Source organism: Gastrolobium bilobum, unplaced genomic scaffold (assembly GCF_033153095.1).
Source record: "Gastrolobium bilobum isolate Gb01-03AN ecotype WA unplaced genomic scaffold, APGP_CSIRO_Gbil_v1 utg7818, whole genome shotgun sequence".
Taxonomy (NCBI): Eukaryota; Viridiplantae; Streptophyta; class Magnoliopsida; order Fabales; family Fabaceae; genus Gastrolobium; species Gastrolobium bilobum.
In genome coordinates, this window is record NW_026899475.1 from 62,053 (window position 1) to 76,361 (window position 14,309).

The window sequence follows — 14,309 nt, forward strand, 5'->3', positions numbered from 1 at the left end:
TTAACAAAGAATATCAAATATAAGGAAAACCCCAAAACCAAAGACCTTAAACATTTGATTTCTTTCAAACCGTAAGTCCAAAATTTTCTAAGAGAATTCATTGTTTATTCAAAAAATTCAAACAACAAAACCTCATCGATTATAAAGCCAAAAATTCTTCCAAACATTCCATCTATTCACAGATTCAAAATTTAAATAATAAACCCTTATTAAACTGTGAATCCTAGTTTTTTCTAAAAAATGTAGCTTTTGTTCCAAAACCAAAAAATCACCGTCAGGGAACAAAAATAACACTACATAGCTAATACAAAATACATAAGATGGAACTCACGTTCAAAAAATAATAAACTTTATGCCAAAAAACAATAAAACAAAACTTTTCACGATTCATCATATATAAAAATCACAAAACTTAATTCCCTCATGATTCAATATGATTATGGCTCTAATACCAATTGTTGAAATTTTTAATTCCTCTAAACCTTATGGTGATAACTATCACCTACAAGCCAAGATCCATCATACCAAATCATAAAGAAAAATAAGAACAACATAAAGGTGGAGGCATACCTGTCTCCATTGCAGCGGAATAACTTTGATCTTGTCTCTTAGGGTTTGTAGTCTTCCTCAGTCAAATCACCCTAAAACCGAATTCCTTAGTGTGCCGTCTCTCTCTTGATGGGGAAGAGAAACTAGGGTTGTTCATTTTACGTATTGGGGACCATAACCCTTTATAGTGTTTTTATCTTTATTGTTGGGCCAATAAGCTCCCATTATACCTAGTTGGCCCAACACCGGTATCCACTCATTCAGCCCATACTCACTTAGGAATCTCTTTGGGAATATTTAACTGATCACTTTAATTTACCCAATATATATAAATAACACAATATAATTATTAATATAATATGTGACCCACAATAATTATTAGAAAATATAATTTCCTAACAACACATACTACAAAGTGTTCAACCCAAAATCCTCTAATAACCGACTTACTGATTTTAATGATTAACAAAACCATAACCATTATGAGCAAATTTTAATTTTTTTAGTTATATTGTAAATATATTTAACCTATTGTGTGAGTATCTAAAATTATATATAAAAAAAAGCAGAAATTTTATGAAAAAGACTACAAATAAGAACATGTACAAAAAGCTATGAAGAATCATACTGCGTTAAAATATTCCAGTTAACATAAAAAGCTGAGAAGAGAAACTCAAAAATATACAAGCTAAGAAAAGACATTCAGAATATAAATGATACATGTTGAGATTTTGAGAAGTAAAGCTTAGAAGCCTAACGTTGTGAGCTAAGTAGAGAAATTCAGAAACTTAATGTCACAAACTAATTAGGATTTAGGAGCATGTCACATAGCTTCTAAGGAATCTTCCTAAGATATAGAGACCTAATTAAAGAAACTGCTATATTTAGGAAGCCAAATATTTGACCACACTGAAACTTGACAAACTACTTTGTTCCTTGAAGATCCATGAGCAAAAATTGATGGCTTAAAATATGATTAAAAAGGAAAAATCATTGCTCTTTACACAAATCAGAAGACTCCAAGAAAGCAGTCTTCTCACTGTGCTTCCCAGTCTTCTGCTCTATGTTCAATAGTTGAATTAGAATGAAGATGAAAAAAGAAAAGAAAAAAAAAAGATGATGACAATTAAAATGATATCATATTTAGATATACTAACGAGAATTTATGCAACTATAAAAAATTTATCATATTTTTTTTATCAGGTGTAAGAAAATATTTTTACGTTACCACTTAAATATGTCACATATACTTCGTGAACTACCATTGTTAACCACTGCATTTAAGCTTTTAGTGCCAATCATTTAATAACAATGATTAATTTCATTTAATAATATAATTATACATGCTTACACATAGTGTTGAAAAATTGAAACTAACATTCTTCTACTAAAAAGAAATTTTAAATAATATTAAATAATTCATAAATGCGACTACAACTACAATCAGATTACAATTCTTAACGAACAGTACTATGTATGAAAATGTTTTCTTGTCATTTTTTTTTGTGTTTTTCCTTGTCTTTTTGCCCTTGTTCCTCTGTGTATGGAAGCGTGACCTTGTCTTTATTCCTTTATTATATTTGGTCAAGCAAAGAAAAAGTCGGAAAAAACAAAAAACAAAAACAACAACAAAAAACATGTCACTTTCATAGTTACCTCACGCTACTCGATCTGTATTGTCCCTCCTTTTTGTCAATAGCTTTCTTGACCCTTCATTTCATTTACCATTTTCTGAACCATATATGGATTCACACGTTCCTTCCAATCCTGCAACGCTTCTATCTCTCACAAATTATCAAGGGTTTGATGACCTTCCACTTTATGAGAGTAAAAACCTTAGCTTTTCAACGTTTTTACACTTCCATCAGTTTGAAGATTCAGGGTAGAATTTTGGGTTTAACAGTGATTCAAACCATACTGTGAAAAACCCATGTTTTTTTTTTTTTTTGTCCGTTGTGGAAAAGTCTCCAACTTGCTTCTTTGTTTTCACCGTTTTTGGTGGGTGGTGTGTGTGGTGAATTTGAGGAACAGATGCGGTTAGAAGGTTTAATGGTAGCATAGGAGATTGGCAGCTGAAGCCATAGCCATGATATGCAATTGCTTTGGTGCCTTGAATTGTTGTAAAGGGAAGGGTGAGCCTGCTGGGCAGCCACATGAACAAGGTACAGAAAATGAGTGTGGCTTTAAAATTGTCTCATGGATCAATTGTTCGTATCAAATTGAACATGTCCTTAACCTTGTGATTTTTCATGATTTATGCCCATTCTTCATCCTTCTATCTCTCTTGTACCTTTGTGTATTTTTCCTGTTCAAATGCCATATAAATTTTGTTACAAAAGTTGAGATTGCCGTTTCTGTTTTTTATTATTATTATTTAATCTTCTTTCTATTAAATCGCAAGAGGCCGAACCGGAACACAGTGGTAAAACTGTTCTTTCATGATTGAAATGTGATGGTTTTGAATTCAGGAAACAACCTCTTTGCAATTATGCAAGGGTAAGGCTGCATACAACGATTTCTTCCACCCCACACACTCGCTAGTCGGGTTTAACGGAGAGTGGTTTTTTTTAAATCCCATTGGTTGAATAATTTATATTCCTCTGGACAGAAACGTAGAAAAGCTTAATCGTGGTTAATTAGCATTTGAATTTATTTTGTATTCAGCTTGCTTGTAGTGTTGACTGTTGAGTTAAAACTAAGCTTTAGGATATGTTATGGCTTAATTTAGTTGTATATGTACAGTTCTTTTATTTTTTATTCTCACTCTGATACAGTCAAAATGTCAAACCATGACTACGCGTATTTGATAGATTCCAAATTTACAATTCCGGGATCTAATTGCAGGTCAAACTGAGGTTTTATCTCTCTTGAACCACCTTAGTACTCCCAAGTACCAACTTTATGGGGATTTATTCAAATCCTAATATTCCAATTTAAAATGGTTAACATTACTTTTGATATTTTATTACTGAAGATGCCTAGCTGGAATACTTGGCCATCATGTGGTCACACTATTTCTTCGTTATGTTATGTATTTATATTTTATTGAAACCCTCCCATATATCGGAAATTATTGCAAATTATATAAGCAAAATATGCTTGTATAAACTTGTCTAGATCTAGTGAGACATCTTTCTGTTGGACATTATCTTCCTACAAATGCATTCTTGACTTTTCTTTTTAGATGTTTCCTATTTGAGAAATTCTGCATTCTGTGATTTATTTGTGTAAGCTTTATGTGATTGTGATCGACAGTGATTGCAACTACAAGGTTTAGCTATAACTCGTTGAGATCAGCAACGGGAGATTTTCATCCTTCAAGCAAAATTGGTGGAGGAGGTTATGGAGTTGTCTACAGGGTGAGAGTCATGACTATCCATTTTCTCTTTTTTTAATTTATACTTTTGGTTTGCCCAATGCTTACCACCCTTTGATGGATTTCAGTACATTTTTCTGCTGCTTTTTCAATAATTTTTGCAGGGAGTTTTAAGGAATGGAACTCAAGTTGCTATCAAGTCTCTTTCTGTACAGTCTAAACAAGGAACCCGTGAATTTATGACGGAAATAGACATGATATCAAATATACGACATCCAAATCTTGTGGAACTAATTGGCTGCTGTGTTGAGGATAGTCATCGAATATTGGTTTATGAATTTCTGGAGAACAATAGCCTTGCGAGTACTTTGCTTGGTAAATACCATAACAATTTAAATATATATTTTGGAATTTGAATATATATATTGGACGTGACTCTTATCTAAGTTGAATGGCTGTTCAAACTTTCCACTCTTGAAAATGGTTATCACTCCCCATTAAACCCCGACTAGTGAGAGTGCGTGAGGGAAATTCTTGTACGCAGTCTTAACCTTGCATAATTGCAAAGAGATTGTTGTCCGGATTCGAACTTGTGACTTTTTAGTCACAAAGGAACAATTTTACCACTGGTCTATACTTGCCCTCTTACTTTTGATAATGGTTGATCTTCATAAATCTGTTAGGACTTCTGATGCTTCCTAAAGTACAACCACCCTGTTTGAGTAAGACTCACTTTGCCAGTTTCGCTAGTCTGGGTTGCTCTTGAATATTGGAGCACACTGTATATTAAAGATCTTTGGGGGAGGGGGCATGGAGTTTTGAAGCTTTATAGTTAACTTCTCTGTTTGGTTGGTGTGTTGGGAGTTAAGTATTGGATATGCAGTATGCCACTATGTAAAATCTCAATGAGTTGAAGGGTTATTTATGAATTGGTTTATGCTAATGCAGAGTGAAAAACTTTACAGGTTCCAAAAGGAAATATGTTGCTCTGGATTGGCCAAAGAGGGCTGCTATTTGCCTTGGTACAGCTTCCGGTCTTGGATTTCTTCATGAAGAGGCTAAACCAAACATTGTTCACAGAGATATCAAGGCCAGCAACATATTGCTGGATGAGAACTTTAGTCCAAAAATTGGGGATTTTGGTCTTGCAAAACTTTTTCCTGACAATGTCACCCATGTTAGTACTCGAGTTGCCGGAACTGTGTAAGCACAGATGCATAATTTTACATTACTAATACCATATTGTGTGACTGGTGCTAGAATTTTTCCTTTTGATTATTGTTTTGAAAGTTAGTTTTTAGTCCTTCTATAACTTTTTCATAAACTCATTTGAATTCCGCTATTCATCTTAAGATAGATTTTAATAGAAATAAAATACAGTGGCTCAGAAACAATATTGTAGTTTCTTATGAATCCTTATAAACAAAACGGATATAATTTAACTGTTTGACTAAGCACTTTTGTTTCTCATTCTTGGGACAAAATGAAATCACTCTTAGACTTTAGTCTTGTCTAATATTGTAACATGCTTCAAATTTCTATAGCATACATTAGTTTAATCATTTTGTCGTGCACCTCTAGCATCTCTGTTTTTTATTGTTAATAAATATTTAATTGTTATGTTAATACATTTCAATTTTGAAACATTGCATAAAAAGTCAAGTAATTTGTATAATTTCTTTTACAATAATAATACGTGCTGAAAGCAAAAGTAGGATAGAAAGAGAATGGGGAGAGCAAAGAAGTTTAGAAAAGAGAGAGTAAAAGTAACTGTTTGTAATCTCTATTTTTAGTATAGATCCATCCATAGTTCTTTGTAGGAGACTTGGCCATAACATATAAACCCAGTTTACTTCTTTTGTCTGTGCAGGGGATATCTTGCTCCAGAATATGCACTTCTAGGACAGCTTACGAAGAAGGCAGATGTATACAGTTTTGGGATAGTCATGCTTGAAATAATCAGTGGTACAAGTAGTAGCAAAGCTGCATTTGAAGAGAATCTTTTGGTTCTTGTGGAATGGGTACATTTCTGGATTCTTGAGTATTAAAAATATTGATCTCATACATGCTAGGATCTTATCATAGCTTTTTTAATTGCCAGAGATATAGGGACAAATAAGGATAAATAAAGACATAAATCTTGTCAAAAGACTTGAGAAGGGGGTTTGAATCAAACCCTTCAAAACCTTTTCTGCAACACAAACTTAAAACTGAAATTTGACAGAGAATAGACTGCTGATAAAAATATTAGCAGACTGATAACTGATGAACTCAGATAACCGTAAACTTAGCGCAACAATTAAAATGAGAGAGTGGAAGAGCTTGATCAAATGGTTTTATACTGGTTTGGCCAGGGGTGGAACCTACATCCAGTACCCAACAAGAAATGAGATTCTCACTGCTCAGCATTGTAACTCCCGACCACTTGCAGAATCAATGACTATCCCCACACACTAACACGAGACTTTTCAGCGTGCTTTATCCTCACTCACACACTTCCTGGGCAAGTGGTATCAGAGCATGGTCTCTTTCCCACTACGGTGTGGTTCGAGGACGAACCAGGCGGAAGTTGGTGGGCATGTAACATCCCCAGCGCCGAGGAGGGCGAGGAGTGATCGCCGATGCGAAAGGGCACAAACAAAGAGCGGCTCTTGGCAGGCTTCCAGCAGGGGTACAAGAATGAATCAAATCGACACCCGAAAGAGAGAGATTCCAAAGACTGTGCAGGTATGAGACTGCACAGTTGGGGATAAATTATAAGAATTAATTGGTACTACCTATACTAGCAAGATGCATCTATTTTTCGGTAGCCCATAACGGAAGAACTCCATAGTTAAACGTGTTTGACTTGGAGCAATTCTGGGATGGGTGACCTAGTGGGAAGTTTTCCAGGAAGTGTGTGAGTGAGGATAAAGCATGATGAAAAGTCCCGTATGAGTGTGTGGGGATAGTCATTGATTCTTGAAGCGGTCGGGCGTTACAAGCAGAAAGTACTCGCCTCACATTCTCAGATCTCTCGGGTTACTTACTAACCTACAATTTAGAACACCAAGCTAGAAATTATTGCCTCACAAGGCTTTACAACACAAGTGAAATAAAGGTTTTACACTCTAAGGTGGTTTCTTGCAAGAAGTACAAGAGAGAAACTTAAATGAGCAGAGCATGACACACTTCTGGATGTTCTTCGTTTGTCTTTTTTTTTTCTCTTCTAAAAGAGGGCAAGCCTAGGGCAGTGGTAAAATTGTTCATTTGTGCTAAAGATCATGGATTTGAATGTCGAAAACTGTCTCTTTGCAATTATTCAAGGGTAAGATTGCTTGCTAGGATCGCCCTCACCCCTATCCTTGCTAATCGTGATTTAATGGGGATTTTTTTATTTTTTCTTTTAAAAAAGGAAGGATATTTAAATAAATCTGAGGAATAGTGATTCTGGGGAGAAAGAGAGTATTTTTCAAAATGGTATTTTGTCCTCCAGCAAGATGGAGAGTGCCCTTGAACCATTTCTATTGTGCCAGCCATCCAATTCCTATTCTTTTGCTTCTTTAAAAACGTTGCAGCACAAATTTTGGCATTACAAACTTCTTCTAGAAGATTATAGAACATTATGTAGAGATATTTTGCTTTAGGAAATTTTTCTGATAAATTTTAGGTAACTATCATTTTTGTAAGCTGTCTTATTTGGATTTATTTTAAGCATCAACTTGTTGAGTAATTCTGACTTCCTTAATTTTGAGCTTCTTGAGGAGCTCATTTATGGATTTTTTGGGGCCCAAGATTAGTTAGTTAGAATCGTTACTTGGTCCGTGTTTGGATTAGTTTATTTTGGAGAAATAACTTTATGAGAGGGATTTAAAAAAAAAAATATTATTTCCTCTTAATTAAGCTGAACCAAACATACAGTTAGTTTGAATAGTAATGTTTGTGCAGTTGAAGTGTTAGGTAGGAAATTAGCTTAAATAGGGGGAGATGATAGAAGATGGGGCACTTTGATTTGTTATCATTTGGGAACTGAGCATTAGCTTTGGTGTAGAAAGGGTAAACCCTTTGTGAAGGAGAATTTACTCCTTTCAATAAACACAACAGAAGTCTTCTTTCTTTCAACTTTTTTCCTTCTTTATTTTTCTCACCCCTCTCTCTCTCTCTCTGAAAACTTAATCTGTTAATGGGTTCCTAACAAAATTGCTGTCCAAAATCATTTGATTTACTCGAGGCCATCTGTAACATCCCGGGCGCTGACGAGGGCGGGGAGTGATCGCCGGTGCGAAAGGGCACAAACAAGGAGCGGCTCCTGACAGGCTTCTAGGAACGGGGGTACATGAATGAAACGAATCAACACCCGAAAGAGAGGGATTCCAGAGACTGTGCTGGTATGGGACGATACAGTTGGGAATAACTTATAAGAATTAATTGGTACTACCTATACTAACAAGATGCATCTACTTTTCGGTAGCCCGGAACGGAAGAACTCCATAGTTAAGCGTGCTTGACTTGGAGCAATTCTGGGATGGGTGACCTCTTGGGAAGTTTTCCCGGGGAGTGTGCGAGTGAGGACAAAGTATGCTGAAAAGTCTGGTGTTAGTGTGTGGGGACAGTCGTTGATCCTTGCAAGTTGCCAGGCGTTACACCATCCAGTCTTCAAAGATTAAACTTTTTCTTTAGAAATCTTTAATTCACTTCATAAGTCCATAATGCATTCTTGATCATCTTGTTGACTTTCATATTTACTCTACCAACAGCATTCTCTTACAATAATCCTGCATAAAGAATTCTGGGAACAGACCAAGCGTAGTTATCACAGTCACTAAAGACTAAATGTTTTTTATCATCACAAAGCATAGATGGAGATTCTTGAGCTAGCAATAAATTATCCGAAGTTGGGTGAAGTAGCTTTATGACATTATCTTGCTTTCCTAACCTGGTAGGACATCTAGTCTAATTCTCAAGTTGGAATTTGCGGCTTCTCATGCTTAGTTGAACCTCTTTTTGAATGTGATTTGATGCCTGACGTGAGGGTAGATTCCATCATCTTACTTATGTTTGATGTCCCCTATAATTGAATTGTTTTGGATTGAGATTGAGATATGGTGTCCGATCCGCTATTGTGGATTTATTGCTTAGCCCATTGATGTGCGGAGGTCCCTGCTTTGGGCCCATTGATGGTATCAAAGCTATGCAAGCCCGGTAATTTGATTGGGTCGAGTATTTGGAGATGGACATTGGTGTTTGCATTTGTGGGCTGCATCAAACTCATGTTGCAGAACTAAGACTTGACCCTTCTTGGTTGGTAATCACATGGATACTCAAAGAAGCTTCCGCTTAAGGGGCAATTAACTGATGTTAAGATTTACTCTTGAGGAGGATAATATTGGTAATTCAAGTGTAAATGATAAAGCCTCGCATTGGGTAGAAAGGACTAAGCAAGGAACGTATGAGTGAGAAAGACCCGTAAACTTAATGCCTTCAAATTTTGGATAAAGAAATGGTGGCAATCCGGTAGGCGTAGTTTAACCCATTTGTGAAAGTTTTTTTTCTACTATGGTTCCCCCTGGCCTATGTAACAAATTGGCACAGAATTTGTTAAATGTTGTTAAAATGGTTTTGCAGGTATATGTGGGAGTCTAATCAGTTAAAGTTAAGAAAATATTACATTGAGTGTTATAAAACGTTGCTGTATCCTATGCAGCTAAAAAATAAAAAATGCTGATGCTTCTTGTTCTTATTGTTGATCATAAAAGTTGCAAGTATCTCTCTTTCTCAGGACTTGGCATTATTTTGTGCAGGCTTGGAAGCTGAAAGCAGAAAATAGGCTTCTGGAAATTGTTGATCCAGAACTAACTGAATATGACGAGAACGAGGTGTATCGGTTCCTTGTAGTTGCTTTATTTTGCACCCAAGCAGCTGCTCAGCATAGACCAACCATGAAGCAAGTATTGGAAATGCTTTCAAAGGAAGTTCATCTGAATGAGAAAGCATTGACTGAGCCTGGAATATACAGATGGCATAGCTCTGGAAAGCGAGGTTCTTTGGATGAGACATCATCTTCTCAGGTAAACAAGTACAACAAATCTGAAAATCCACAAGTAACCTCAACCCACTATAGTGGTACAGATATTGTGACAGAGATGATTCCCCGATGATTGTTATGTATGCACATGATGTTAGGGACATATTTCTGGGATGTGATCATAGTTATCATTTGTTTAAGTTGTTAGGATCAATGCTTTTCCAAAGGGGAAAATGAGAGCATGGGAAGAAAGGCTATATTTCATGAGGATGTATAGATATATTTGCACTTTGCTAATTATTTATTTCTGCTATTAAAGGTATGAGTATGATGATAAATGCTGTTTCTTATATTTTTGGATAAAACAAACAACCACCTGTCAAACCCCCACTTGTGAGAGTAGGACTTATATATTATTGGATACAACATTCAAAATAATTTATATCATTTATTTTTTTATTTATTTTTTACTTTTTGCGTTGCTTATTGGTTGTTCTTTTGCGCTACTCTCTATTTTCTTTTCACTTGTCCTTCTATGGCATTTCCTGAACCCTGTTCCACATTGATATACATTTGATTGAATGAGGTCAAGTTATATTGATCAATAGACACCATTATACTTTATAAAAAATTGTTGACTAAATTCCTCCAAAGAAGGTAAGTTTAAATAGTTTTCTTTTGAAATTTTGTTATGTTTTTCTCTACTCCTTTTGATTGGATTATCGTTTATTTGATTGGATTATCTTTTATTTGATTTAATTATCTCATTTGAGTCTTTATTGGCCATGTAACTATGCATGTTTTAAGAGTTTTGAACACTTTTTACTCAATAGGTGTTATTTTAGCTTTTTACCAAGTCCATGTATTCATTATCTTATCTTTTTTATTTTTCTTTTCTCTCGTTGGGCATTACCACTGATTTTAACTATCTAGTAGAATTATCTCCGAGTTTCATAGACATTTTTCAATCACAAATGACGCATAAAATTTCCATTTCATTCACCAAAATTTGAATCCTGTGTGTGATATCTATATTAATTTCCTCATCACTTTTCTTCATTTCATGCCATATTGAACTTTAATTTTGTTCTGTCCAAGGCTCAAGGTTTATAAAATGCCTGCTCTGGGGAAATTCCAATCCAAAGCACATTCCACATTCTTTGTCATCCATGCATGACTGAACACACTTTGATTCCAAACTTTCTCTTTTCAAGTAAAGTTAGAATTTACTTCTCTCAACTTATTAAATTGGACCATATCATTATATATATATATATATATATATATATATATATATATATATGGGGAGGGATCATTTGACTCCAGAGTAAGATTTAAAAGTCTTACTCTTCATCCCAGCCCTTGATTTCCGTTCATCCAACGGTTATCATTTAGTAATTTAATGCATTAATTAATTATTAATTTCAAATAAATGATAACCGTTGGATGAACGGAAATCAATGGCTGGGATGAGGAGTAAGACTTTTAAATCTTACTCTGGAGTCAAATGATCCCTCCCCTATATATATATATATATATATATATATATATATATATATATATATATCTTCAAATTGTAGGCATATACACTCTTGGTACGTTCTGAATACAGGTATGCCGTACACGTATTCATGTTTCATGCTTATAGTATTGTCATTTATGTTTTAATCAAGGGAAATATATCTCATATTATATATGAGATAATTTTATTTCATACATATAAAAAGTGGATGAGACTCATTTTTTTTTTTCTCTTTCTTCTTTTTAGTAAGTCTCACCTATTTTTTTTGTATTGCATGAAATAAAATTATCTCTTATAATTTGATAAATATATTCCCCTTTCAATAAAACTAATGTCTCCTATTTGCATGTGCAATCAGAAGGAAGTAAAGTTCAACGGAGGGCCTACTCCAATTTATTTAGGAAACAAAATGGGTTCTAGCATTTTATATTTGAAAAAATAAAAATAAAATTGTACACAATTATGAGTAATTGTAAATAGCAACTTCAACCTATCACACTGGACAGACTGATCTTGATCTTCGCACTTAGAATGAGTCAATTACCTTACTTTTGAAGAAATGCTTTTTTTAATAACATTTTGAGATTATCTTGGTTGAACTTGTCCTATTGGGCGTTTGGTACAGGAGAAATTTTTATTTGTCCGGGAATCTCAATTTTCAAAAATATGATTTTTACATTCAGTTTACGATAATATTCGAAAATTTAAAATTTAGAAAAATTCAGTTTCCCGGGAATCCGGCCAAATACCGCGTACCAAACGCCCCGTGGGAACTAATCCAAGTAAGTATTTTCTATATCCCTAGCAATACCCTCAAGAATAGAGTTGACTTTAACTGATAATGTTTTATGTCAACATCGAAGGTTGGGAGTAGATATTCAACAACAACAGAGAGAGAGAGCTTAGACATTCCCCAACAAGGAAAACGATTTAAAAATTACAGCTTATTTGGTGTGATGTATAAGGCCTGATAGTATAAGTTTATATTATATGTTATGATATTTTTAGTTGTTTGGTGTGCCCATCGTATAGTATAAGCTTTTGCAGCATGATTTTTTTATATATCAAAATGATGTATAACTTAATCAGACCTAGGAAGGTAGAATTAGGCCTGATAAGAGATTGATGTATTAACTAATTCAATTCTCAAGAATTAATATATTATTTTAATATTAATATATTAAAATTAAAAAAAAAATTAAATTAAATATACAAATTTTTGAAATATCGGTGATTTTTATTTTTATAAAAATTATTATATTTTTTGGACACACTAATCAACAGATTTTTATAAAAATTAATATTATCTGATATATTTGGAAGAATTATATAAATTGATTATTAAAAGGTATTATTGTCAAAATATTTATTTTTATCTTATGTAGTATTATACAATGCATTATCAAACATTAGATGATATTATCCTATACAATATCATGTCAAATGCAGAATATTATTAAAATTTAATCAAACCTTATACTATCAAGTCTTATAATATACTGTTTACCAAATATGCGCTAAATTGTATGGATGAACTCTCTCTCTCCATAATGTAAAAACACCAGAGAGCTTCAAAATACAGTATTGTGGAGAATCCCCGCGGTTATGGGGAGGAGCATTGTGGAGAATCTGTGCTCCTTGGTCCTTGTATTAGTTTAGAAGACCGTATCCTCCTTTGATTGGGACCCGGCCTACATCTTGAGGGCTTACTGGCCTTTGGGTCCAAACCCAAAGTCCAATTCAAAACAGTTATTATGAATGAAAATTCAACATTTGATTATATATGTGTGTTACCGAAGATTCCCTTATTAATTCATTTTAGTTTAATTTTACTTTCAACAATTTTAAACGTCTTCATGAAGACTAAGAAATAAGGATTGGCTCTCAACACGTAAGAGCAAACTGCATTAATAAAATAGTATACAAAATTATTATTTAACCCTAAAAAACATCTATGTGTATCCATTAGAGATAATCAAAAGTTCAATTCAAATTAAACAGTTATCATGATTGAAAATCATGCATTTCAACGATTGATTATAAAAAGAAAAAAAATATGTTCCGGAAAATTCCCTTAATTTATTTAGTTTAATTTTGCTTTCAACAATTTTAAACATCTTCATGAATACTAATAAGGATTGGCTCTCAACACGTATGAACAGACAGTTTTAACAAAAACATATATAGAATTACACCTTAAAATAGAATAACCTCCCGTCTTCTTAAGTTAACACTCTTAGCCCCTTTCTAACTTATGAAAGGATTTTATATGTATATTAAGCACACCAAAGAAATCTAAGGTGACTAGGTGAGTTCTCATGGCCATCAATAACAATGTCAAAAGTGTTGGAAATACAAAAGTAACTGCTGAATCCCCTTCTTCATCCAAAAGGGTCATAGCTCGTCCTACTCCCGAAAGGAGTAATGGTTTCCGCTCTCTTGTTACTCAAAACATCAAAAGGAGTTCCATTACCTCTCACAAACGCAACCTTAGTGGTTCTCCAACGCTTGCAAGTAACAAAACCATGTCAAATGTTCCTCCCAAACAAAAACAACGTGGCATGGCTACATTAAGAGCACTTTCCGAAGCATTTGACCAAACCAACAACCTAATTGGAACACAAGGAGATTACCCTGAACAATATGGCCAAACAATCTCAGCTGCTATCTCAAACGGTGAGTAATTTTATTTTATTTATTTATTTATTTTTGTAAAATTAAAGGAGACGAACCGGAGCAGTGGTAAAGTTGTTCTTTCGTGACAGAAAGGTGTATGAGTTCAAATACAGGAAACAGGAGTAAAGTTGCATATAAGGATTACTTCTAGTCCTGTTTAACGAGGAGTTTTTTTTTTTGTCCATTTCATTAATACTATTAGCTGTCACAAACAAAAGAAAGTTTTGATACTTCAAAATGTA

The 14,309-nt window shown here is 34.0% G+C and overlaps 1 protein-coding gene across 2 annotated transcripts; it reads left to right on the plus strand.

Moving 5' to 3' along the window:
* Positions 1 to 2,283: 2,283 nt before the first annotated feature.
* LOC133290589 (putative serine/threonine-protein kinase) lies at positions 2,284 to 11,108 on the plus strand. 2 transcript variants are annotated; one of them, XM_061488692.1, is made up of 7 exons: positions 2,284 to 2,711; positions 3,805 to 3,908; positions 4,030 to 4,240; positions 4,831 to 5,068; positions 5,736 to 5,886; positions 9,646 to 9,912; positions 10,968 to 11,108. In XM_061488692.1, the coding sequence occupies exons 1-7, from the start codon at positions 2,636 to 2,638 to the stop codon at positions 10,980 to 10,982; spliced, it is 1,062 nt and encodes a 353-aa protein (XP_061344676.1). In that variant the 5' UTR covers positions 2,284 to 2,635; the 3' UTR covers positions 10,983 to 11,108. The 2 variants fall into 2 exon arrangements, with proteins under 2 accessions (XP_061344676.1, XP_061344675.1); XM_061488691.1 differs by lacking the exon at positions 10,968 to 11,108 and having other exon boundaries at positions 9,646 to 10,444.
* The last annotated feature ends 3,201 nt before the right edge of the window (positions 11,109 to 14,309 follow it).

Excerpts from the sequence above, each read along its gene's own strand:
- LOC133290589 (XM_061488691.1), top strand. The coding sequence starts at position 2,636 with ATGATATGCAATTGCTTTGGTGCCTTGAATTGTTGTAAAGGGAAGGGT. Across the intron at positions 3,909-4,029 it reads GTTATGGAGTTGTCTACAGG|GGAGTTTTAAGGAATGGAAC; the intron begins GTGAGAGTCATG and ends TAATTTTTGCAG. Across the intron at positions 5,887-9,645 it reads TTTTGGTTCTTGTGGAATGG|GCTTGGAAGCTGAAAGCAGA; the intron begins GTACATTTCTGG and ends TATTTTGTGCAG.